The sequence below is a fragment of the Falco cherrug genome, chromosome 12 (genome assembly GCF_023634085.1).
Source record: "Falco cherrug isolate bFalChe1 chromosome 12, bFalChe1.pri, whole genome shotgun sequence".
Lineage (NCBI taxonomy): Eukaryota > Metazoa > Chordata > Aves > Falconiformes > Falconidae > Falco > Falco cherrug.
The window spans coordinates 27,103,860-27,129,097 of record NC_073708.1 but is presented as its reverse complement, the minus strand read 5'-3'; the positions used below and the strand labels follow the sequence as shown (position 1 = coordinate 27,129,097).

At 38.1% G+C, this 25,238-nt stretch overlaps 1 protein-coding gene across 7 annotated transcripts in view; it reads left to right on the top strand.

The window, feature by feature from the left end:
• LOC102050576 (BEN domain-containing protein 5) overlaps window positions 1-25,238 on the top strand; it is a 965,017-nt gene that overhangs the window by 300,604 nt on the left and 639,175 nt on the right. The window contains exons 1-2 of one of the 7 annotated variants that reach the window (XM_055724206.1): window positions 22,053-22,077; window positions 22,477-22,516. The exons of 5 other annotated variants lie outside the window; for them this stretch is intronic. In XM_055724206.1, coding sequence (XP_055580181.1) covers window positions 22,068-22,077; window positions 22,477-22,516 — 50 coding nt within the window. In that variant the 5' untranslated portion in view covers window positions 22,053-22,067. Of the gene's footprint in view, window positions 1-22,001; window positions 22,078-22,476; window positions 22,517-25,238 lie in introns of those variants that run through there. One more of the 7 variants, XM_055724207.1, reaches the window with a different exon arrangement.

Here is a 25,238-nt window from a genome sequence, read left to right as displayed (position 1 = left end):
GCAATATTGAGTGAACAGACCATGAAAACTGTCACTAGGCTTTTTTCTATAATCTGTCAAGTTTTATGTGCTGTTCCTATAGTACTGAGTTTAGTTGTAACGTCTCACAGGGGCACTTTTCAAAGATACACCCTGTTTTTATTTGCAATTAAACCTGTTATCACTCTTCTTAAATAATGCATTTCATAATTTAAAGCAGACAGGGAAAACTACACAAACATGAACTTTTAAGTGTATCTCTACAACACTCCTGCAAGGAAGTTTAAAATGATGATATTGTTATTACTTCCATTGCTAAATCAATGTACCAAATACAGTAATCAAATTTTAGACAGGGGTTACCAAAAGAGTTTTCACTGAAAATTACTTGCAGTGTTTTCCATTGTGGGTTTGTGTGTAACCTACCAAGCAGCTAGCAAAACATTAAAAATAGACCTATTTTTACAATGCCTTCAAAATGAAAATTTTCTGCCAGATCTATAAATTTTGCAAGACATTTGTGTTAATTTAGGAGGAAAGACAGTGATGGAATAAAATGGAAAGAGAATGAAAACTAAGAATAGCTGCAGTCAACATGCTACAGAGGTCCTTATCAAAACCTTCCTATGGACAAGGAGTATTCTCTCTCTCTCTCTGTTTTCATAGAGGTTTGGATTTTGTCCACTGAGAAGTTAGAAACTCTTTGTTTAGAAATGGTGCAAGGTCCTACAAAGGATAAAAGAGGAAGAGCACGAACTGGGATCCTATTTGTCTCATGGGCACAAAGAGGACCTTTAACAAAACATTATGTTCAAATGCCAAAGAGTTTTGAAAAGTGCAAATCTTTGTGTAGTTTGAAGTGCTTCTTGTCTTGATGGCAATTCTGGGTATAATCTTCTCTTAGAGGGCGGAGAATACAAACAGCAGCATTATTAAATTATGAATAAAATATCAGTCTAGACTCTTCATCTGTTCACAAGTGTCTCATCTTTGTTAAAAAGAATTTATGTTCTATTTAAATATATATATTTTATAATATATTGGGTCAGGGTCTAATCATGTAATGTTTACCTGAACCTCATTTCCACAGTCAATGTTTAGTAATGTTAAGCAGCTTTTTTTTTTTTTTTTTTCCTTAAAAAAAAAAGTAAATAGTTCAATGCTTGGCATGGAACTGGCTTTTGAAAGTTCTATGAAATATATTGAACTGATCAGGGTTCCCTTAAGGCAACATTTCAAATATTGTTTTGAAAAACATTCATAACAGCAGAAAGACCACACATTTCAGTTGACATAATTTATTGGTTTCTTTACTTAGTAACTGCCCCTCAGATCTTCCAGCTTCAGTGCCAGATCCTAAGGTGCTCTAACAGAGGTCGCTGCCAGTGCTTTCTGTAGGCTTCAGTTGCATTAGGTTAAGCTACATTTACCTGTTTTGCAAGAAAATTATATATTACTCAGTGCATGTTTATCTCATAGTTCTTGTAGTTACATAAATGGATCAATTAATAGAAAAAGAACTCCCAGAATTCCTGTTCCTCAAGGAAATGTATCCTGACTTGCTGGAACATGTTCTCGCCTTCTTAACAACCAAAGCAGTTTAATTAGGCAAATGAGCCTAACTCCTTCAAGAGTGAAAAGAAAGGACTTGAAACAGAATCTGGGCAAACATCATATTGAAGTCAGTGAACCTGATTTTTAGTAACTGCTAAGTAATAGGGATGTGGGAAAGGGTCTAGGATCCAATTCCATATGTGCCAGAAAAATTTATGCTTCATTATCATACACAAATAGTGCATTGCTAACAAAGCTCGATTGCAGTATATGGGAGTCGTAAACGCCTGTCTGATGGTTAAGATTTTTTAAGTTACTTTCTTCTCTTTTAATATGATTGCAGTGTTCCTATCTGCTGTGGCAATAGCTTTTTTATATAGATCTGCATTTTGCTGCTGTAGATTGTACTTAAGAATCAGTCTGTTTCCCTTGCCCTTCAACCTGCCATAGTGTTGTTAACTGCTGTGGCCTCTCATTAGGCAAACCTGGCATCTGCTGGCCCCAGATGCTGATCTCTAGGAAGAATTTTTCTTATGGTACCATATGGGCTTTAGCATCCCTTTCAGCTTCACTTCCTCCTTTTTGTGTCTGTCTGAGCTTCATGAGAAGCTGATACAGTATTAATATTATTTTCCTAGTGACTTCTTGTCCCGTTAGTTTCTTTTTTATGTGTACCAGTCCATGGTTTCTTTATATTGCAGATTTATGAATGCACAGAGAGTTCTTTAGTAGTTGGTAATGTTCTAGCAAAAATTGTAGGATCTTCATAGTAAACAACACCTAGTACAGCATGTTACTCCTCTCTTATGGCATTCTGGAGTACTGAATATGGCATAATAAAGCATACTTTTTTTTTCTTTGTCATGACACTGTGTCAGTCTGTGCTGAATGTTATTGAAATGTGAACGTAAAGAAAACAGCAGCAGCAACTGAAAGTAGCTGGGCAGTCTTACAGGTAATGCGTAACAAAAGGACTGGATGTTGAAGTTGCCTCACTGATCTGAGTATCAAACGGTAATCCAACTAATATAGGTTAGTGGAGTCATAATGGAGGAATGTGGGACCTGTGTGAAAGGTATCATTGATTTATACTGAAGAACATTAGAGAGTAGTTTTTCTGGAATAGTTTGTTTTATGGAAAGTTTTGCTGAGTTCAGGCTAATTCCTTTGTAACTGCCATCATTACCACTCCAGTGCTGTGTTTTAACAACTCTCAGTTTTGTTACGGCTGTGAACCTTTCATAGTTTCTTTGTCCTTAGGATGTCAGACATGAAAGGGAGGCAGTGTCATGCTGTTCATGAATTCTAGGTGCCTTGATCGTTGATCACTTTGTTAAATCATTAGAGGGAGGTCCCTCTGGGAATTATCAAAAGTCTCTGAAGAGTCACTTATGAAAATGAATGTACCTCTCTCATAACATATATCACTTCCAATCCTGTCGAGTCAGGCTTCTCTCTGAAATGTTTCCGAATGTTAATCAGTAATCAGGGCACAGATTGGCACATGCTGCTGGGCTTTGAAGCTTTTCCTATCATATGATTTGTCACATCCTTAGTAATACTTAGCATGATTTTCATACATATCCTATTAGGCTTTCTAGCTGAAGGACTTTAGATTTCAGCAAAATACTTAACAGCACCCAACTGTTGGACATTCTTGAGAGTTTCACATTAGTGAAGTACAAGGTGCCACTTCACAGCTCCAATTGACTAGAGGATTGAGAAGTGGGTTATACTACTTGTCTCTGTTGTAATATCACTGCTGGGTAGCTTTTCCAGATACTGGTGAGTATCTGTATTTCCCAGGCTGGATGCTGTTAGACTAGCTATTCTTTCCATTTTCTTGACAGGAGGCATCCCAATATCTTATGCTGTGTAGGGTTTGGTACAGCTGCTGCCCTGAAGTGAGCAACTAGTTTTATTATGATGTAGTGAATTTTCTTCTCTGAATGAAAGAATGTAAATCACAAGAATAGTTTATTGTTACACCTCGTTGATGTTTCTTAATGTAACGATTTTTCTTGCAAAAGAGGAGGATTTTTTTAAATGAAGATTTTCAGGTACATAAAAGAACTTACCACCTTTTTCAAGAAAAGATATTAAATTTTAATTAATATTTTGAGAGCCTTATAAATTTTGATTGCTCATTGTCTGTAAAAATAAATTTATAGTGCTTTCATTTTTAAGTATACTTTGCAAAGAACGATGGGTATTTTTTTAAACTGCCTAAGGAAAAATTTAAATACCTTTAAAATTAGAAACATTTCCTCTGGTCTAGTTATAGTCATTCATCTTGGGTAGATTTTCTGCAGGTTTTTTGTTGTGTTTCTCTTTTTATCGCTAATTTAGAAAAGAATCTAGGTATAAATTACAAATTATTCCAATGAGAAGTCCAGTGTTTCTGTAGTTTTAGTTCCTGAATTATATTCTGGGAATGAGAAAACATCCTACACTAACTAGCAAATCTAATAAGTACTGACTGGAGAATCTTTCCTCTGCCCACTGGGTACAGTGAGTGAAGAGGGGAAACATACTGAAAACTCGCTGAATATAATTCGGTAATTAAGACTAGTATTTTCATCACTTGATGCAAGAAGCAGAGTGGGGTGGGATGAGCAAATATACAATTTCCCTTTAATGATTCTAAATATTATTCTTCTACTTCCCTTCTTCCTTAGACCAGAAATTGTTTGGGGCTCATAAGGTCATAAATAGAAACCCACGTAAAGTGAAGTGGAAAATAATAACAGCAAGAGTATAAAAATTTGGTTGGGGTAGATGGGTGTCTCTTCTCCTGCAATACTTATTACAGCGTATGTCAGAAGTACAAAGCAGGAGACTGGGATCCAGATTACAGTAAACTATTTATTACCAGCAAGTTTGCTGATGGTGCCAAGCTGTGTGGTGCAATCTATATGCTGGAGGGAAGGGGTGCAGTCTAAAGGGACCTTGACAGGCTTGAGAGGTGGGCCCTTGCGAGCCTCGTGAAGTTCAACAAGGCCAGGTGCAAGGTCCTGCACACGGATTGGGGCAATCCCAAGCACAAACACAGGCTGGAGAGAGAATGGATTGAAAGCAGCCTTGAGGAGGAGGACTTGCGGGTGCAGGTGGACAAGAAGCTCAACATGACCTGGCAATGTATGTTTGCAGCCCAGAAAGCCAACCATAACCTGGGCTGCATCAAAAGTGTGGTCAAGGGAGGATATTCTTCCTTTCTACAATGCTCATGTGATTCCCCACCTGGAGTACTGCATTCAGCTCTGGGGCCCCCAACATAAGAGGGACATGGACCTGTTGGAGCGAGTCCAGAGAAGGGCCACAAAGATGATCAGAGGCTGGAGCAGCTCTCCTGTGCAGCCAGGCTGAGAGAGTTGGGGTTGTTCAGCCTGGAGAAGAGAAGGCTCCAGAGACACCTTATAGCAGCCACCCAGCACCTAAAGGGGGCTACAAGAAACCTGGAGAGGGACATTTTACAAGGGCATGTAGCCATAGGACAAGGGGGAACGGCTTCAAACTGAAAGAGGGGAGATTTGGATTAGATATAAGGAAGATATAAGCTTTACTGCGAGGACGGTGAGCCACTGGCACAGGCTGCCCAGAGCAGCTGTGGATGCCCCATCCCTGGCAGTGTTCAAGGCCAGGCTGGATGGGGCTTGGAGCAACCTGGTCTGGTGGAAGGTGTCCCTGCCCGTGGCAGGGAGGTTGGAACTAGATTATATTTAAAGGTTCCTTCCAACCCAAACCATTCTATGAATCTGTGATTCAATGATATAAGAAATAGGTTCTAATTCAAATAGGTCCTCATTATATGTTCAAAAAAATAAGGTTTCAGCAGTATTTTTTTATATTTAAATTTTAATAGCATTTCCACATTTTTTTAGACTTTTATACCCATCTTTAATTGCATAGAAGTGAGGGAACAGTTGACTACCAGCTGTAGATTAGTGTTTGTAATGACTCTAATATAACTGAAAAATCAAATTGCATTTTAGCAAAGGCTAAATTTTAAGTTTTTCCACTGTATTTACAACAGTTGTATACTCACTTGCTGTGTGTATATATGCATGGGGTTTCAAAATATTTCTAGCAAGAGAAATGGAATTTTTTGTTATTAATAAAATCAATTGCCAAAAGTAGACTAAAATACCTTTACTAAATGGTGGGGAAAATGTTAAATGTTGATTAGATAGTGTTTGGTCACTTATAGGGCCAGGGTAAAATAAATATCCCCGTTTAAGTAAAAAAGCTTGTATTTTGTAGAAAAAATACTTTGGATGAATTACTGGATCTGTTCTAACATCTGTAATGTATCACTTGTTTATACCCACTGTCAAAATACCTGTATAATTTCTTAAAATGTTTTAAATCAATGTGTAGTTAGATGTGTGTTTACTGGGCACTAAACTGATCTGATCTAGCATATTCTACATTATTCTGCTCCTTTTTCCCCTTTGGTAGGGAGAACCTCTGATAGGCTCTTCTCTGGCCAACGCCTGTGGGAATATGAACGAATATTATAGAAAGAGAAAATATAGAAACATCTGCAGCGGGGTTAGTTGAGCTCTTATTGAGGAGCACAGTCACTTCATTTTTGTGCCAGGCTAGCCAGAAGCTGAAAAGGGAATGTGTGGTACCATTTCCTATCACAGTCAGATAAAGCCTTCCACAGTTGGATAAGAGGCATTTACTGAAGAAATTATTCTGTAAGGAAATAACTAATGGGAAACAGACCTGCAGTGGACATAAGAAATATCTAAAGATGCTCTTGGGAGGAACTTTCAGCTATGCAATGCTAGCAGAAACAATTATAGAGGATTGTGAAACTACATCTGCCAACTGAAATAACTGGCAGTGAACAAAAGATGATGAGTGAAAGAAAATAACCATTGGCATGGCTGTGAAATGCATTATCTAGTCATTTCCAGTGTCTGTAACAGCAAAAGCATTCCTATTTTATTTATGGAAGCACATGTGAGGTTGAAATCTGATGGTACAGCAGTGAATGAATTTGTAAAGTTCAAAATTATAATTTTACAATATTGTAAGACATCTGAAAAAAACACCACCACACACCCACCCAGGTGTGTGTGTGTAGTGTCTAGAGTTACAAAGAAAGACTATTTGTATGCTCTGGAACAGGTTTTCATCTCCCTCTCGTTCCCTGGAGTATATATTGAAGAATGATGACTGGTGCATAATTTTTTGTCACTGGCTAAATCTGACATGACCCGGTCAAACTGCCATGGCCACTTTCTATATCTGAAGAACCGGTTTCCTCTCAATATCTTATATGTATATATAAAACACCCAAAAAACAAACACCAAAAAAATCCCAAGAAACAGACCACAAAAAAACCCAAACCACAACCCTTCCAACAAGACCTTACCTGTGAGTACATTAGTTTTCTTTCTGTCATGAATGATGTCCTGTAGCTTAACATAACTAAGAGTACTGGTAATACATTTCTTCTAGAAATATGTATGTAGAGGTAGACAAGCAAGAGGTGTGAAAGATGGTGTCCCGACCAACTTAATTTGCTTGTAAACACAGCAGCCTCCATAGGCAGTTGTATTGGAGCAGCACGTGTATGACAAGAAAAGAACTAAGGAAGGCTAAATCAGTTCAACAGCTAGCCAGTATCTCCAAAAATGGGAATACTTCTCAGAGTACTCTACCTGCAAATGAGTGTGTGTCTTATGCTGACTATTTGCCACCAGCAGGCCAGGTAAGTCAGGGTTTAAACATGATTTATGACATCGGAAGCAAATAGGTGCTAGCAAAAACAGTTCTCTGCCAGGCTAGAGCTTAATCTCATGAGCGTGTCTGTCTTTCACAGAGACATGAAACACATGAACAAGCTTTCCTAAATTACAGACTAATCTACTTTCCAGTGACTCTAAAATTTGTTACCGAAAGTACAAATAGCTGTCGGCTCCAAACTAATTAAAATGTTAGGATTAACCTAAGGTGTGCTGTTGCTCAAGCTTTCAGCAAATGAGAAAGGCATAGAAGAAATAAAATGGACATTTAACTGGTACTGACCTAGAATGGAGTTCTCAATTTAAGTAAAATAGCTGATGACTTTACATGACACACTTAACTTCTGAAAGCTGCTGACTACTGCTTAAGAAAACCATTCCTGCACTATAAGTAAAAGTAGTATAGCATGCTACTAGAAATAATGATGTTCTTAGCAAGTGGAGTGGGACTCTGATTCTTCTGATGTATAAAAGCAAATGTAATTTACAGTATGCTATTTTTTTTTTAGAGCTGCAGTAAGTGAGGATTGCTTCACCCCCACCCGATAGATATGAAGTAATTATTTAATCTAATGGGCTGCCTAGATGTGTGTATATATAAAAATATAACTACATCAATCTATAAAAAGGGAGCACTATTAAGACAGCACAGTCACCTCCATGTAAACGGTCAAGGTTAAGGATGTTGGACAATCTTGATTTGGACACCCTGTTGCATACAGGCATGATACCAGATGTTTGGTTTGTATATGCCTCATGAGCAGATGAGAGGTGCTTTCATTTGGCCAGCAGCATGGCACTTCTGAGGCAGGGACTGTGGGGTATCTGAATACCCATCTCTGAGACAAAGGTATGCAGGGGCTGAAGTGGCTAAGCCATTCTGATACCCAGCTATAAACCCAGTTCTGGCGTTCCGTAGTGGAGTGGACAGGCCATTAGGTACAATCTCCTATCTTTAAGCTGTTTCTTGAGCAGTCTGTGTCACTTTTTCCTTCCTTCCTTTAATTCTTTAGATCTAGCTCTTGTCTTCTACCTTCGGAAGGCTTCCTCCCCCACAGTGCTTCATCATTGAGAACAGAGAAATCAGGACTATGGGAGGAATGGCTTTTGGCTTATTTTCCAGAGCAGCAACTGAACCTAAGAGGAAAACATGATGACTGCCACAAATTAGAAGACTAATATTTGGGGAGTTTAGTTGAGGTTTTAACACAGTTGTGCAGAGATGAGAAAATTGTGATTTTTATGAGACTTTGTAATCTGGTCAGAATTCATGCAACAATCAAAGGAGCATCTTAGTGTCTGAATGGTTATTGTGGGGAGTTTTGGCTTCAATTGTTAATCATAATTTTGACAACGGAAACCCACTCTTAGTAGATAAGATTCAAGAAGCTTGAAAAGAGGGTGCTGCCAATCATACCTTTAATGCAGCTAGGGAGAAACTGGGATAGTACCTTTTAAATCAATTCTTTTCTTTCATTTGATGGTTCAGTCCATTGCCTGGTCAGTGCATTTACCCCTGAGATATGTAGTTGTCACAGTGTGCTTATACTAAAACAAGATTTTGACATTTTAATCTTGAAAAGATTGTTCTCTTTCTTCCTTGAAGTCATCATGCTTCATTGATAAAATAATACATTTCTATGGAGAGTAACGAGTAAAGCATAATGGTTTCAAATTAAGACAAAAGCAGAGAAACAAATGAAATTTCCAAAACTAAAGGGCTTCCAAAAAAGAAGTGCAAGAAAATGCCAAAATGCGGCTTTTATATAAACAAGCATTCTAGCTAAAATCCTTCTCAATCTCAAACTTTCCTATTAAGTATAAATGGGTCTTTAAATTTCATGTACTAACTGGTATGCCTAGATGCATGTGGCAAAAAACTAACTGGCTAATAACTTATTAGCACCTGCAGTGTATTTGGGAAAACTGGCAGTCATTTGTTGCTGGTCTGAGGGGCACTGTAAAACAAAGTGAAAGTTCTACATTTTGTCTAGAAAGATGGACAGTTGAACTTCACTTTAAACTATTGTATTATTACCACAATGGAACTATCAGTCAGCCAGCCAGACATATTAACCAAGCAAGCCATAAATTCCACAAGGTCTTGCAATTGTACTTTTCAGCTTTTTACTTGTGGCTTTCTTAAAAGTTATTGCTCTTCCACTGGCATCTTCCCACGTATATAAAGGTTCTGTCAGCTTTAACCTTCAAAGTGGACTTTTTCTAGGTGCTTTCTATCACTTTCTGAAGTTACTGTGCATATCACATGCACAGTGCAGCCATCATCAATCAAACTTGCGTCACTATGTACTGTTCCCATCTATTGCCTGGTGTCATCCTGGCACTGAAGGTTTCGAAAAATATAAATTTGGCTTCCACCGACCTGAGTTTCAAATCCATATTTAGAAAAAGCCCTGGTACAAATTAGCCATTGTGATAGTTGGCATTTCAGCGATGTGAAGGTTTTTGTCACCATTAGCCACTCTTACTGCTCTGTTTTCTAGAAGTGGTGAACCTGGTGACCAGATACTGTATGGTTTCGTAGGGAAACAGCTTGTGCTTACCCCTTCATCATATTACCAGACATACACCTGCTGTCATGGCTTCCATGGACTCTGTTACATGGCTGGTGAACGAAGGTTGTTACAGGACTTCAGTGTATGAAACAACTGATTTTCTTTACTGTGTTACATGATTATGACTTTCAAGGAGTTTCTTGCAAGGGACAAATAAGATATGTTAATGTTAAAGCAGGAAAATTTACCATATTGTTATCGCCAGTCCTGGCGTTCACAGGTCATGGGTCAGTCCAAAAAAAAAAAAAAAAAAATCAAAATATTTGCTGAAAAATCATGAGACTGAAATACTAATAACAGTACAATGGAAAAAGCTTGATGCTAGGGGGAAAGTGGGAATATGGAGAGCCCCCAAAATGAGATACAGCTTCCAGAAAGACAGGGTGCCATTGCTGCTGTGCCTTCCCATCAGCTCCCAAAGTGCTTCCTTTGCCTTGGGTCTCCTCAAAATCCCATTAGCTCCCTTTCTTACTTCCTTACTCTCTCAAATGTGGAAGTTGGTAACTTAAATACAGCTGACATAAAGGGCTTAGTACTTGGTGCCTCGAGTGTGTTATCCTTTCACTGTAACTTTGCATTTGAGAAGCCATACTGAATTTAGGTATCAAATACCTCTTGTTTCCAACCCAAAACTACTGTGCTGCTGTTGTCCTTCCTTCTGCACTGCTGGTATGCAGTAGTTCAGTGTTTGGAGCGCTTCCCCTGAGTGTGTGAGACCTAGGTCTCATTCCTGGATGAGGTCTCTGATCTAGAGGTTATTTTGGAAGAGAAAGGTGAGAGGATTATTCTCCCATCAGATCTTCTCACTTTTTTGCAACAAAGTGAAAGTGAATGTATGCCTGACTGCAACCTTGTCGCTCTGTGTTGCCACAGGGTGTTAGAATGACCCAGTGTCTAATTATTTTGTTCTGATTTTATGACATTTCAGTGTAAAATGTGAAACAGTCCTTGGGATCATATAGTGCGATACAGACCCCTATTGTAGGTGTTGTCCTGAGGGCTAGAACTGGGAATCTTTATTTCCCTCCTTTCTCCTCCCACTTCATGCAACTAACAGCAGAAAGAACTGAGTCTCTCCTCCCTGTTATGTTACCCTATACCGTAAGTGGCTAATGCACTTGGAGGCATGGGTTGAGGTCTTATTGGACAGGTGGGATTTGGGAGAAAGACTTGCATGTCCTGAGTGTCAGTGCTGTAGCTGTGATGCCCTTCCTCTTGATGAATTTTGTGAGAAAGGATTTGCTTGGGGATCACAGGAAAGAATGCTATCGAAGGAGGCTGATGCTGTGCAGCTCGGAGCTTGGAGCCTGGCTCCTGGACCTCTCCCTTCTTTCCCTCTGTGTTGTGTTGACAGCGTGTTTCACTCCAGGTGCTGGCTAGTGGTGATGCTGTTCTTAAGCACCTCAAGCCTCAGATAAGGTCTTCCTTCCAGGTTTTACTGTAGATCTGTAACACCTAATACTTTTTTTTATTTTAGTCCCATATTTAAAATAGAAATCTTGCTGCTGAAAAGTTAAGTGTTGTGCAACTGTGTTCTGCTACCGAAACACTCATTTGCTGCTTTCTATAGTAGAGTGTAAATTTGGAACACACATGCATAAGCAATAATTTATTAGTAATTGCTTAATAACTTTATTAGAGTCTAGCTTCTGTTGAGACACTGGGGAAAAGCTACAGCCAATTAGTTGTAGGAAGGTGATGGAACAAAGTTAAAATTTAAATTATTGCTGGAAAGGTGAGCTGATAAACTTTAGTCTAAACTAGTGTATTGGTACTACAACGGAACTATCAGCTCCATATAAAACATTAGTATGACAAATGAGTGCTTTGATCATGCTAGATATAACCATATTCATTTGTTTAATTAAACAATCTAGGCTTCTCTTGGTGTGGGTCATTTTAAAAAATGTTAAAAATAAAATTAAACACATAATTAAGCTGACAAGAGATAAAGACCCTTGTGCAGCAAGTTGAAGGCAGTTAATTTATAAGGAGCCTGGTCCCTGAAGGCTGTGTAGTTTATTAAAGTTACTGAGGCAAAGATGTGATAAAATATTTTATGTAGTGCTTTAAAGGCTAAATTGCTCTGACACTTTTAAAGTCCATGGGATACAGTCAATTAGGATGTCTTGTTATCATGTTTTTTCCTCATAAACTAATCTAAACAAAATCCATGGTTATGCTGATAATTTCTTAAAGTTCCCACAGTAATCTTTTTTCAAATATTTCACTGTGATACATATAATGGACCCTCAACTGTCACTCTGGTTGTAATAAAACTAATCTGAAACACCGTGTCTGACCAAAAATTACAAGATAGAGGTTGTAGACTAACCAGGACAGGGAGTTAAGTTTGAAATTTGGTCAAAATTTAAAAGCCACCTGGTCCTGCAGTTTTCCAGGTACAATCCTCTACAGATGTTCTGGGAGCTACCAAAGCAAGGGCCTGTAAAGGTGCTGTATGAGGGGGAAATATCTGTCTGGCCTTAGATGTCTGGAGCTGGAATAATATTGGTTAGGTATATTCCAGTACTTTGGTTTGGGTTTGAAAATATAGCGTGCTAAAATTCTCATGAGAAAATTAGATAAATTTAGATAATTTGATAAATGCTCACATCAGTAATTTAAATTCTTTTTACTGGTTGATGAATCTGTTCACCAGTTTACAGTCTGCTTTCTTGTAGGGTTAGAAACATGTTTGAAAAGGTAGTTGCAGCACTGAAATAGTTGCTTTTATGTTTGGGAGTAGGCAAATGTATCAATTTTATCTCCGATATTTCTGGGGATTGAAGGGGTTATTTCTCCTGTCCTTTCTAATGGGATGTTTCCAATTTTTGTTGCTACTGTCTTTCAGCAGTTTTATGTCAAGTCTGTCCTTGATCTGTATCAAGGTCACAGGGGAAGCTACTAAACTTCTGCTGGACTTCAGAGTGTTCTTTGGTGGTTTTCTTTTTTTTTTTTTTTTTGTTAATATATATAACCCTCAGCTTCTAAAACAAACAGGAAGAGGAAAAAACCCAAAGGATAACAAGCCATGTTCAGGAGAAAGCTAAGGAAAGGCACAGTAGGGTGAAGAGAAATGGATTTAAACCAAAACTTATAAAACCTCCTTGTTTTAAATCAACAAAGATTTTTCAAAGGCTGTATCGCTTTGAGAAATCAAGTGAAGTCTATCCCTAACTTCTACACTCCTGGCCATCTCACCTCCTCAAAATGTTTCTTTTTCATCTGTAAAGAGTTCCCTGATTTCCAAGTCCTGTATTTATCACACAGTGTAGTGTGATGAAGGGGGCTGGATGGGGTCCCCCACTTATAATTTACTAAAGCACGGGCCATGGTTCCTTTTTTAATATGTGCATAAATGGCTAAAAAAACCCCAATTAACCCAAGTATATCTGCAAACATCTTTATAGAAAACATCTGATCAAACAGAGATTATTGTCTGGATTTTGCGTTGTCTGTGTTTTAGAAGCGTGATTTAAATTGAAGCTGTAAATTTGTGGGGATTTAGCCACTTGTCTGTAGCAGTGAGGTTTGCAACTGTCAAATCCATGTTGAAGAACTGCAGCCAAATGCTCAGTTATAAAATATCCTTTCAGAGAGAGAGAGGGGGAGCAACAGGGCTTGACTGCTCAGAGATGGGCTGTTGTTTGTTCTGTGAGCAATGAACCAAAGCAATCTATAGCTTTATATCTTTTTCTGAAACTTTTCATGCTTTGTATTTTACAATTAATACCGGATCAGCTGTGCCTTAAATTCACTACTGCATAGAGGCTCAAGATCTACTGCTTTCACGTGTTTTAGAGCAGGCCTATCTAACACTGAGAAGAGAAAGGGGTACACAAATTTTGTGCTAATCTTTTAGGGAAAAGAAAATGACATGCGAGTGGACTAACAATATTAATGCGGAGCTCCTATGAGGCCTTATAGCCTGTCTTATTCCAGGATTTGGAGATCTGCATTACAGATCTGAGGGCCGGCCTCAGATCACAGAAAAATAAGTAGCAATAAGTGATTCCCAAATGAATTTTAGCTGTGTCTGCACATCATTCAGCTTTCTAAACTTTTATTATTTTTGACTGTAGGTCAGTTTTGATTCATCATTTCAACTGTAGTTTCTATGTGAATATAAAAAGAATTAGAAATTTTCGTCTTTGTTTTTTCAGCTTGATAAAGAAAAAACTCATATTGACTGAAAATTTCTCACTAGTTAATTATATTCAAGTAATCTGTGAGGAGACATAAACACTATTTATGAAAAAGATTCATATGCCATACTTAAGATGTATGCAGGACAAACAAATTATTAAAAGTAAATTTCCTTTTGTTTTGCACAGGAATTTTGAAAGCATGGGAAGTTCATGCTTGAATGCTTCTGTGTTTTTTCATAAAAATTACTCTTGGAGATGAAACTAAATATTCAGGGCCTGAAAGTAAAGGGAGAAATTTGGTTCACTGTAGGATAATGAAAACTGAAAAACAATTATGCTGCTGCAATCAAGATCTCAGCTACAAATAACTAATTTCACTTCTCTTCCACTGCTCCAAAATTTACTGCTTATTGTTCTTAAAATATTTATATGTCTTTGAATTATTTACTGAGCAAAGGACGCTTGCACTCCTTTAACACAGAGGGAGATGAAAGATTATTTCGTGTCAACATAACAGAAGACAATAATAAATCCATAATGTAAATAATATGCCTCAGAAAAGAGCTGTGTATTATTAGTATGTGACTAGATTGCAACTGGGCTCTACTTATGAAAATACTTTTTCTAGCAGTGTGGAGACACTTGGTTTGAGTGAACAAAGTAATCAGACAATCTTTTAGAAAGATACTTGAGATAGTCACCTTGTACTAGTGTTAGATTTGATTGCTGAGAGGATTTGAGGATATGGAAACCAGCAAACAATGAATTAATTTCAATTTTTTTCCCCAATTCTTAAAATGTGGGTTTGCAATATTAATGTAAGCAGTGTGAATTCTGACCTTTTCTGTCATTCTGTTTGGGAATAGTGGCTGAGCTTCCCTGTTCCTGTCTGGCCATGGACCATTGTTCTTCCCTTCTAATTTTCTTCACTGAATTACTGCATAAATTTTCACTGGTACTGTCTGCTTTATTTCAAGTATATTGGGGGTGGGGGTGTGGGGTGAGTAAAGCAACAACTACAAACACCCCTAGGGGAAAAAATTAAAATAGAAGCAAGATATTTTTATATGAAATGACTTGTGCTGTGAAAACATCTTTGCCTTTTCCATGTTTCTCCCTCCCTTGTTTCCATGTAATGTGCATACTCTTGTCGTTGCTCCAGCTTTGTCCTGGCCTGTGGTGCTCATTTTCAGAATAAAAGCTGAGCACACAGGGAGACCTAGACTCCTGTATTTGCAAAAATGTTTACTACTGGGATGTTGCAACTGAAGATTTTTATTTTCCTCTTTGCCTTTAAACTGCCATTTGTATGAATATTATGAAATACAATTAGGAATCAAACTTGTGTTGCATTTGCCTTAGAAATTCCCAAAGAATTTTAGAGGCCATTTAGAATTGGCTTTTTGAGAATGTGAGAATTACTAAATGTCTGCAGCTTCAACCAAAGGCAAGCATCTACAATTTGGCCTTGATTTTGCAAAACCAAGTTTTAGGAAGTGGTAAATCCTCTTTCTCTTGTTTCTTTTCAGCGGAAATGTGGATGGTCATACAGTCTTCCATAGGTACTTATTTGAAAGGTTGGAGATGTGCACAATTATTTTTGTGAAGGAGTAGTGGAGAATGCTGTAAGAGTTCAGTATGTTGGGAGTATGGCTTGACCTTATAAATTTGACTTTCAGTACTTTCATGACAATCTAACCCAGTTAATATAATGCTTTGCATTTTCAGGCTCATGTATAAAAATCAACTATATGTTTAATGCAAGACCCAAATATAATTCTGTGCATCTTTTCGGGAAATGAACAATTTCCAACGTAGAAGTTGACACTGTGGAACAGAGCCGGAGACCAGCCAGCCACCAGTCTCTGAGATCTGGCAGTGTAAAGTCATTCATAGGTGCCCAAGAAATAAATTTCCCACATGGCTGTTTCTTTCTAGCCCCGGCAATGATGTTAACTATTAAAATCTTGAAATATGGGGCAAACCAAAAAGACAGGATAAATGGTCATAGAGAGGAGATAATGGTCACAAATGTTTTCCTTATGTTTCTTCCAGAAAGGCCAATGAATGGAGCCTCAGTCTATATCCTGCTGTCATTGAAACCAATTAGATTTTTTGCATTAACTTCAGTAAGAGCAAATGCAGGCCCCTGGAGATAAAGATTTCTGTCAATATAGTATAAAAACTGTCTCATTTTACGTCATAATGGAGACAGATATGATTTTGTCTTCTACTCTGGTGTAGGATTTATATAATGGAAGGAGAAAGGCACTTTAATCTGTGGGTTAAAATGATTAGATTTTGTCTTCTAAAAAAAAATAAAAATCACACAGGAATAGTTCTATTAAAACTACTGAGAATCTTCCCTGTACTAAAAGAACAATCATACGATCTTTGCAACTACTGATTTGTGTAGTCAAAGAGTAGCTGAAGCGTATTCTTTATTTTCAACTTTAAGAACAGCAGGTACTTTAATGATGCTGCCAAAAAGTTTTGGCTTTTTGGGGAGATATGAAATCTGAGATGCAATAGATCTGTACTGCAACCCTTCATCATTCAATTTGCCCTTTTAAATCAGTGGCAGTAAAGATCATCTGCATGAATTAGAGTAGCAAGATATGGCAGACCTATGAGAAAAGATCTGTATGAGAATCATAAGAAAGCTTAGAAGTCTGGGTTTTTCTGCTTGTGGTTCTCACCCATAGAAGTAGATACATTTGAATATTTTTAAATACTAACAGGAAATAGATGCTGCTCTGAAAAAGGTGTTTTGAAATTCCAATATAGCTGAAGCTTTTCAGGCAACAAGTATGCCAGGCAGTTTTAAATTAAAATATGCTCTAGAATTATTTAAATTTGTGATGTTTTTCTGTCTGTTGGTCACCCTCCTCCCCCTTATTATGTGAATCTAAACGATGTTTGTATTGTTGATTTCATTTTTTTATGGGAAGCCATCAAGTAGTTGATTATTCAAGTGTGAAGTTCCTTATATGGCAATGAAAGAATTAATTAGGGAATTGAAAGGTGTATACGTAATATTTTCACTCTGAAGAATTAGTTACCAGTATAAATAGGCTATAAATAGGAAATAAATCTGAAGTATTTACTCTGTCCATTGACAACTTTATAGATTTGGTTTTAGGTATCCTAATTCTGTGACTTATGAAATAATGAACATATTTGTAATTAACATCTTTGAAATTGAAGAAAAAGTATCATGTGAAGCTAGCAGGAATCTAAACCAAAAACATTCTTTCCTCACTTCCAGTGCACAAATTGTGCATGGCAGAGGTTATGCAGGAGTTTAGTTCTGCAAAAGTTTTTCAAATTTTCCTTGCCTAATCTTTTTTAAATTGGAACTAAAGTTAGACACACACACCCCCCAACCCAAATATTTATGTACAGTAAAAATCCTACATTATTTTCCTTTTCAAAGACAATCAAGTGTTGGTTGTTTTGGTGTTTTTTTTTTATTTTGGGTTTTTTTTCAGAGAAGGAATAGATACTATACAGCAAAGCCTTGAAAACTACTTGCAATTGCAGGCAGAAAGTAACACAATTCTTGTTAGTTTTGTTTGTCCACTAATAAATAACATCAGCACAAACTGATCAGCCCGTTTAAACCATTTATTAAAATGAAAAAAAACCTCAAAAGAATTGTCGGCTTTTTTCGTCAGTTGCCAGAGTTTCCAAGAGTCTTGGCTCCATAGCAGCCAGACAGGCTACCAGAAGACCTTTAGCTAGTTGAAGAGAGACTGAAACCTGGAAGCCCTAGGGAATGTTAGTGTCCTGTTGACCTGGGAGTGACCAGCACTATAAGCTAGTAGCAAAAATCAAGATTGATCTTTGGAGATGGTAGACAGACAAGAGTCTGCTAGAATTCTGCCTGAATTTTTCTGACTGTTTAGAAATGGAACTATTTCTGCAAAGTGTCTTTATTTTAATGCTCAATTAAAAACTTGCAGAAGATTTTCTGAGCAGCTTTCCTTAGATGTGTTCAAAAGCGTGAGAAGTGGGGATGTAGTACAGTGGAGCCTCCATAAGGATTTTACTGTTATGAAGTAAACTGTAATAAATCCCTGCTGGGACCACCATGGACAGATGGGGCAGGTACCTTGACACATGCAGGAGCAATTTCTGTTATCCAGTGTTGATGGGACAAACTGAGCTCTTTTTTAATAATGTGTCTTGAGGATGCTGATACTATGCACAGATAAATCAGCTTTTTTTTTTTTTTTTTACTTGACAAATGAAAATCAGATAATAGTGAGTGACTACAGAATAAAATAGATAAATTCAATATAGGTAAATGTCAGGTGATGCACATAAGAAAAAAACCCCCTAATTCCTAACTTCATATACTTATGATAATGTCTTCTAACCTTATCCTGAATGTTCTGGAGTAAGGCATTCCAGTTACAGTACATAAGTCTCTGAGCATATCAGCTCAGTTATGGTTAGAAGGCAAATCAAGTGTTAAAAATCATTAGAAAAGCAAAAATAACAAAACAGAGAATAGCATTACGGTATTATATGAAAATCCATGGTCTGTCTACACCTAGACAATAATTTTTGGCCACCCTCGCAGGCCACCCCTATCTCCAGAAAGCTGTAATAGAACTGAGAAGGGCTCCATGAGAGGTCTAAAAAGATAAGCAAAGCACAGAAGAGTTCCTGTATTTAGGAATGATTAAATAAATCAGGATCTTTCAGCCTGGAAAAGAGGACTGCTGCAGGCTGTGATAGTAGTCTGTAAAATCATATACAGTGCAGTTAAGGCTCAGTTGTTCACATTCTCTTCACAGTATCTTGTCCAAGAGCCAGGGGAAATCAAATGAAGGTAGTAGGAGCCAGATTCAAAACAAATAAAACGACGTGGATTTCATGTAGTGGGTAGTTGATCTTGCCAAAAGAATGATGGACGCTAAAATTTTGTATTGGTCTAAGGGGAGACTGGGCAAGTTCATGGAGGAGAGATTCACTGAAGTTTAGCTAAACACACAGATATCATATCTGGTTCAGGCAGTCCCTAAGTTGAAAATAAGTGGAGCCTGGGTGAATATTAGGGGAAATATAAAAATAGGACAAGTATAAATGATACTTCTCCCTGCTTATCCAGTTATGGCCACTGCTGAAGACAGAATACTGTGCTAGAAAGGTCTTTGGTCTCAGTCAGTATGGCTGTTTCTTATGTTAACTGCTTTTACCTGAAATTTACCTGAATTTGAGAAATTACATACTCTATATGCTGAAAAAAAATCAGACTTTTCAGACTTGGAATATGAAGTCTAGGTCCAAAATGAAATTTCTGACCTTGATGTGAACTTTGAAAGCATGGATGGGAACATACATTCCCCAATGGTAAAGATATCATTATAATCAAATCAAAACTGTGCCTGAAGGCGCAAAATGAGGGAACATAACCCCCAAACAATTCAACACTGTTTTCCTTTTGCCAGTTCTACTGCTTATTTGCAATGCATTTTCAAGAACTCCATATAGAATGAAGTAAAGGGACATCTAGGCAGTGCAATTTTTTAGTTCAAAATTGTCATCTAAAGAAGCCATAGAAATGCACTGTAGATTAATGAGCATAAAGTCTGCAATTTATGCCAATGATGTGTCAAGTCAGGTGTACATCAAAAGGCACATGCAAGCAGACATATTTTACCATATCTGGTGGGCAGGGTGCCTGTAGGATAATTTTATTGGAACTTTTGAATGGGGTACTGTTTCCATTAACCTTATTGCTTCCTTCCATGGCATGTTTATTTTAATTTTTCTATTAAAAACTTTAGGAAAAACATGCTCAAAAACACTTACAAAACTAAACCTGGAACTTGACATTACTCTTATCATTTGACACGGGCAAAATGGACTCTGGGAAAGGGGAAATGTTGGTAATAATCTTTGTGGCATGTTTTATGAATTGGTTATCCTTGTTTCGTAATTGCATTAAATGAAGTTCAGAAATTATTCTTATAACAATTTGAGAACTGAAAATTATTCAGTGAAGACTATCTGAATGCAAAACAATATATGTAACTGTAAACAGGAAAATGAAAATTCAAAAGAAATCTGAGGGACAAGAAATGCTTTTTCAAAGCTGCCTTATTATGAAAACAAAGGATGTGGAAAATAAAACATTGATCTTTGGTTTCTATCATGCGCAATGCGTTACTGGTATACTGAATTTAACCAGTGTGTGAATGCAGAGCTGGCTGTGCAGCCATGAAACCCCTGCTGAGCTCTTCCAGGACTGTGCCCAGCTAGAGATTCCCAGTGTCATTCTTAACAGTGGTTCCAAGTGATCTGTAAGGAGCTGGTCATCACACCTCTCTATCCCCGCTCTTTTCTGGCCACTAAATTGTCTTAAGCATAATTTTAAAAATGAGTGCAGGGAGAGTGTTGCTTTTCCCTGAAAGCAAGTGCATCATATTTTGCAAGAATGGTATGGGCTACAAAAGGGGAAAAAGGGAAAATATGTGTGATCATGAATGGAATGGGCTGTCTGTGAAACAACCTTTCTCAACAAAACAACTTTCCTTGCTTAAGGCACCAGACTCCAATTCATGAAATAACCACTGGCACTTTGCAGTACGTCCTGGGCAGACACCACACAGCCTGTCTACTTGTGCCTGGCAAGCCAGGTGAGAACAGGCTCTCCCTTAAGACAGACCCATGTGGAAGGAAAAGGTGGCATAGTCTACTGTTCACATTACAGATTTTTGTAGAAATTTTTATGCCAGGAAATAAAACAATAAATATTCCCTATGTCTTTGATCCATAGCTTGCTACTTATTTCTCTATTATCCCGTGAGGCTGGATAATCATAAGGTAACAAATCACTATATAATCCTATTATATCCACAGTTTCTTTCAGCGTTCACTGTTTTAGACAATTGTTTAATTAGTTTTCATTCATTTCCACCACTATTATGGCAACCTTTTCTTTTGACATCCTTGAAGTGTTGCATCCCGTAGGTATGATGGGATATCTTGTGCTAAGAATAATTTTCCCCTGTAAAGCTTTTTAAGCACTATAGAATCTCATTTTTTCTAATCAGCACTCTAGTTTCTTGTGGGCTAAAATTAGGCTTCCTGTCTCTGGCATACGAGGCGTCAGCGTGTGTGACCTTCAAGCTGCCATCCGGCCTTGAAGTGCAATTTTTGCATCGGGAAATCTAGAGGCAGCAGCTTTACCCTTTTTTGCAGCAGCAGCAAGATCATCAGAAACAGTCAACTGAGCAGCAACTGCAGGCATATCACTCACAGGAAGCCATGTTACTGTGGTGCACAGAAACCTCTCTCCAGCACTGAAATGCCGACATAAAACAGAGCTGATCCTCCAGTGCTCTGTGCATTCTTGCAAGGTGACCAGCCTGGAGGGTTTGCATGAATATTAATGGATAAACTATAGAATGATGAAGAATCAATACTTTAATCTGCATAAGGATAATATGCGTTTCTTATGCATTGTAGAGCTGCTGCACTACAGTGTCTGAATTTCACTTATACGCTAAACTCATCTACAATCTCTCTCCTTTTGAATTATGCATATATTACATAGACTGTTGCCTACAACAGATTTATGACAATCTCATTGCACCTATGCAAATCTTTTTTGATTTTAAGCATTCAGGCTGTGCTGCTTTTGGCTGGGATAGAGTTAATTTTCTTCACAGTAGCTAGTATGGGGCTACGTTTTGGATTTGTGCTGGAAACTGTTGATAACACAGGGATGTTTTTGTTACTGCTGAGCGATGCTTACACAGAGCCAAGGCCTTTTCTGCTCCTCACCCAATGCCACCAGCGAGGAGGCTGGGGGGGGGGTGGGATAAGGAGTTGGGAGGGGACACAGCTGGGACAGCTGAGCCCAACTGACCAAAGGGATATCCCATACCATATGACGTCATGCTCGGCATATAAAGCTGGGAGGAAGAAGGGAAGGGGGGGCTGTTCGGAGTGATGGCATTTGTCTTCCCAAGTAACTGTTAGGCGTGATGGAGCCCTGCTCTCCTGGCGATGGCTGAACACCTGCCTGCCGATGGGAAGCGGTGAATGAATTCCTTGCTTTGCTTTGCTTGTGCACATGGCTTTTGCTTTACCTGTTAAACTGCCTTTATCTCAGCCCATGAGTTTTCTCACTTTTACTCTTCCAGTTCTCTCCCTCATCCCACCAGGGGGGAGTGAGTGAATGGCTGTGTGGGGCTTAGTTGCTGGCTGGGTTTAAACCATGACACGAGCACTTAATGTCTTTACTGAGGGAGAAAAATTGTTGTGCAGAAGTGAATACAAAAAGGTTTTATTACGCTATATACTGCTCTTACTCACTTTCATATTAGTTCCACATTGCATCTGGTCAGTTAAATGACCATTTTTGCAATGCTCTGAGCACTTTGTTCACTGTAGCTACAGAATAATATTCTTTGTCTTCTCTTTCTTTCACGTACCAGGTACAGCAGCTGATAACAACAGAACTGAAGTTACAGCTTGGTAATCAGCATTTTAGGTTATTTTAATTATGATGGATGAAGAAGAAAAATGGCAAAAACATGCTTTCAGTAGTACCGAGCAAATATGACATGGAACTGATACACAGAGCTTATATTACAGATCTGTCAAATTACCCAAGGATAATTTGGGTAGCTGGCAGATTCCCAGCTCATCAGTTCAGTAGTGCAGGCAACACATGCCCGTTAGTTTTGCTTGGGCTTGACACGTAAATGTCTGACCATCACCAGATCAGCTTTAATTGATAATGGACATCTGATTTGAAAATAGGTGTGTTCCCCTTTAAATGGTAGCTGTCACATCACATCACGTCATATCACATATGTCACATCATGTTCCATTAAATCACATTATATGCTGGCATGATGCAAGATAGCATGATGAGGGGCTAATGTAACGAGACAGCTAATACCTGCTAACAATTTGAGTGGTGGGTATCAGGTCTAAATGTGTGCCAGACTTCAGTTGAGTATTTGAGAAAGCAAAGTCTTTACCCAGAGAGCGGGCTTTTCTTCAAAGGGTAACTCTAGGAGATGCCCAGCTCCCTATTTATAACCAGTAGTGATATACTTTATGTTTTATAAAGTGATTTATGGCACCTTAAGGGACATACTGGGGAAGAGATTAAGGTCTGTCAGAAAACATGCAGAAATTTGACATATATGGCTTCCGTTTCTTGGCTCCTGGCTCATTTTAGGTGCCAAAGTACTCTGGTGATTTACCTAATATGAAAACTTAATTTATGAATCAGATGAAGCCTTGCTTAACTCAAGAAAGTTCAACTGAGTGATCTACTAGAAAATGTTCAATAATCTGCAAAATATGCTATACTGTTTTAATGATCGGGTTAAGTTTTTGCACAGTGTTTATGCAGCACCCTCTGGGATCTCCACAGGTTAAATTACAGTATATGCAAGAGTGAGTTATGACTTGAGTAAAGGCAATGGGGAAAGCACAGTATGTGCAGCTTCCATTTTTCATCGCTTGCACTACATTTGCAGCAATGTCAGTAACATAGACCTTGGGGAATCAGAGTCATTGCTAAATCACAAGGGAAATTTCTCATGTAGCTCTTCCCAAATATTGATTGTTAGGCAATCTTTGAAACCTGCTATGTAAAGAAATTTTTGCTTGTAGACTGTGGGGATGCAAAGGTTTCTAAGTTAAACATAATGCAAGATAAAAAGTCTCCTAATTGGTGAGGTTTTGCCTCAGGTTTTTGTTGTTGCTTTCTGCACCAAGTCTCATTAAAACTCCGAATAATTCATGTGTCCTGTGTTATCTATTTAAAGAACTGATTAGGTTGTGGGTTTGCTTTTTTTTTTTTTTTTTGTCCCCAGTCCATTCTTTTTGGACCTTAATTTAATGGGAAAAAGGGCTAGTCATTTTCTGGAATTGCCATGGTATGATCATTTAGAGTATAATTTAAAAACCTTGAAAAGTCTGCATCAATCATGCATGTATAGTAATTGCTGTGATAACTGTTTCTGGGTGCTTAATTATTATGAAACATTAGGACTGTATGTCCTTTTGTTATCCTTCCTGATAGCCTTTTAGCTTGCACCATATCTATGTCCTATCCTCTACTCCATAGAGCCTATCAGCCTCTGAACAGGTAAGTCCTTTTGAACGCTCTTAGATTCTGCTTTCCTTGGGTATATTAGTAACAGTTAAGAGTGGTCATTATACTGAGAATAACCATTTTTCATCTAATTAAATTGATTCTGATAACTCTCAAAATGTCAAGACTTCAGCTTTCTGGAATCGCTCGTGGGAGATGCTAAATTGACAGTGATCATTAATTATAGATTTTCACCCCTTGCTGGAGTTTACTGTAATGGGGTCTGTTTAGTATTATCTTTTGAGTTACTTGGAGTCTGCAGCTTGTGCAGAGTGCAGCAGGCCCTGCTTTGTGCTCTAGGTTAGACTGAACATGTGTGTCAGTCTTGAGTAAACTCTATGTGAAATTTTAGAGACGTTATTTGTGCATTCTTTTCCTTGTTTGCTGTGTAAGATGCTCACAAGTTACTGTTACACCGCCCAGGAGATACACTGATTTTAGAGTTATGACTCTCTCACCTCTTGAAGTGAATGCACCTTGACGGGGGAGTGGGAGCATGGGTATTCCAGGTACTGCCTTTAGGCAACAGGATGACAACGGCTTCAGTGTTTTAGGATATCAGTGTGCTAGAAGCCCAGGTTTTCTTCCTGTATCATTGCAAGGATGGAAATCAATTGAGGTGCTTCCTTGCTGCTACTATATTTCAGATGGGGTAATTCCACTTCAGTCTCCGTATCTTGTGTTTCCATTTGACTTAACTGCCCTAAAAGCTGCAACCAGTGAAGATAAAACTGTAGGTGCAGTGACTGGGGTGGAGTTTGGGCTACCCACAGACAGCACCAGCTGGGGGTGCCTGAGAAGGCTGAGCATTTTTTGTAAAATCTGTACATCTCTCAACTTTTGGTGACCTGCCAAAATCTACCTGCAGAGTACATGATTTCGGTTGGACACGTCCTGTGGTTTATTGCTTCAAATGTTTTTCTTCTGTTGAGTGTGGCTGATACAGTTTGTTGGTTTAATCCAGTTATTTATTTTCACTTCTAATTTTTTTGTGTTCCTAGAGACTATGGTTTGTGGATGCATCAGATAACTGAAAATGTTATCACAGCTGTTGCATTACAGCATAAACAAAGAATGAGAGAA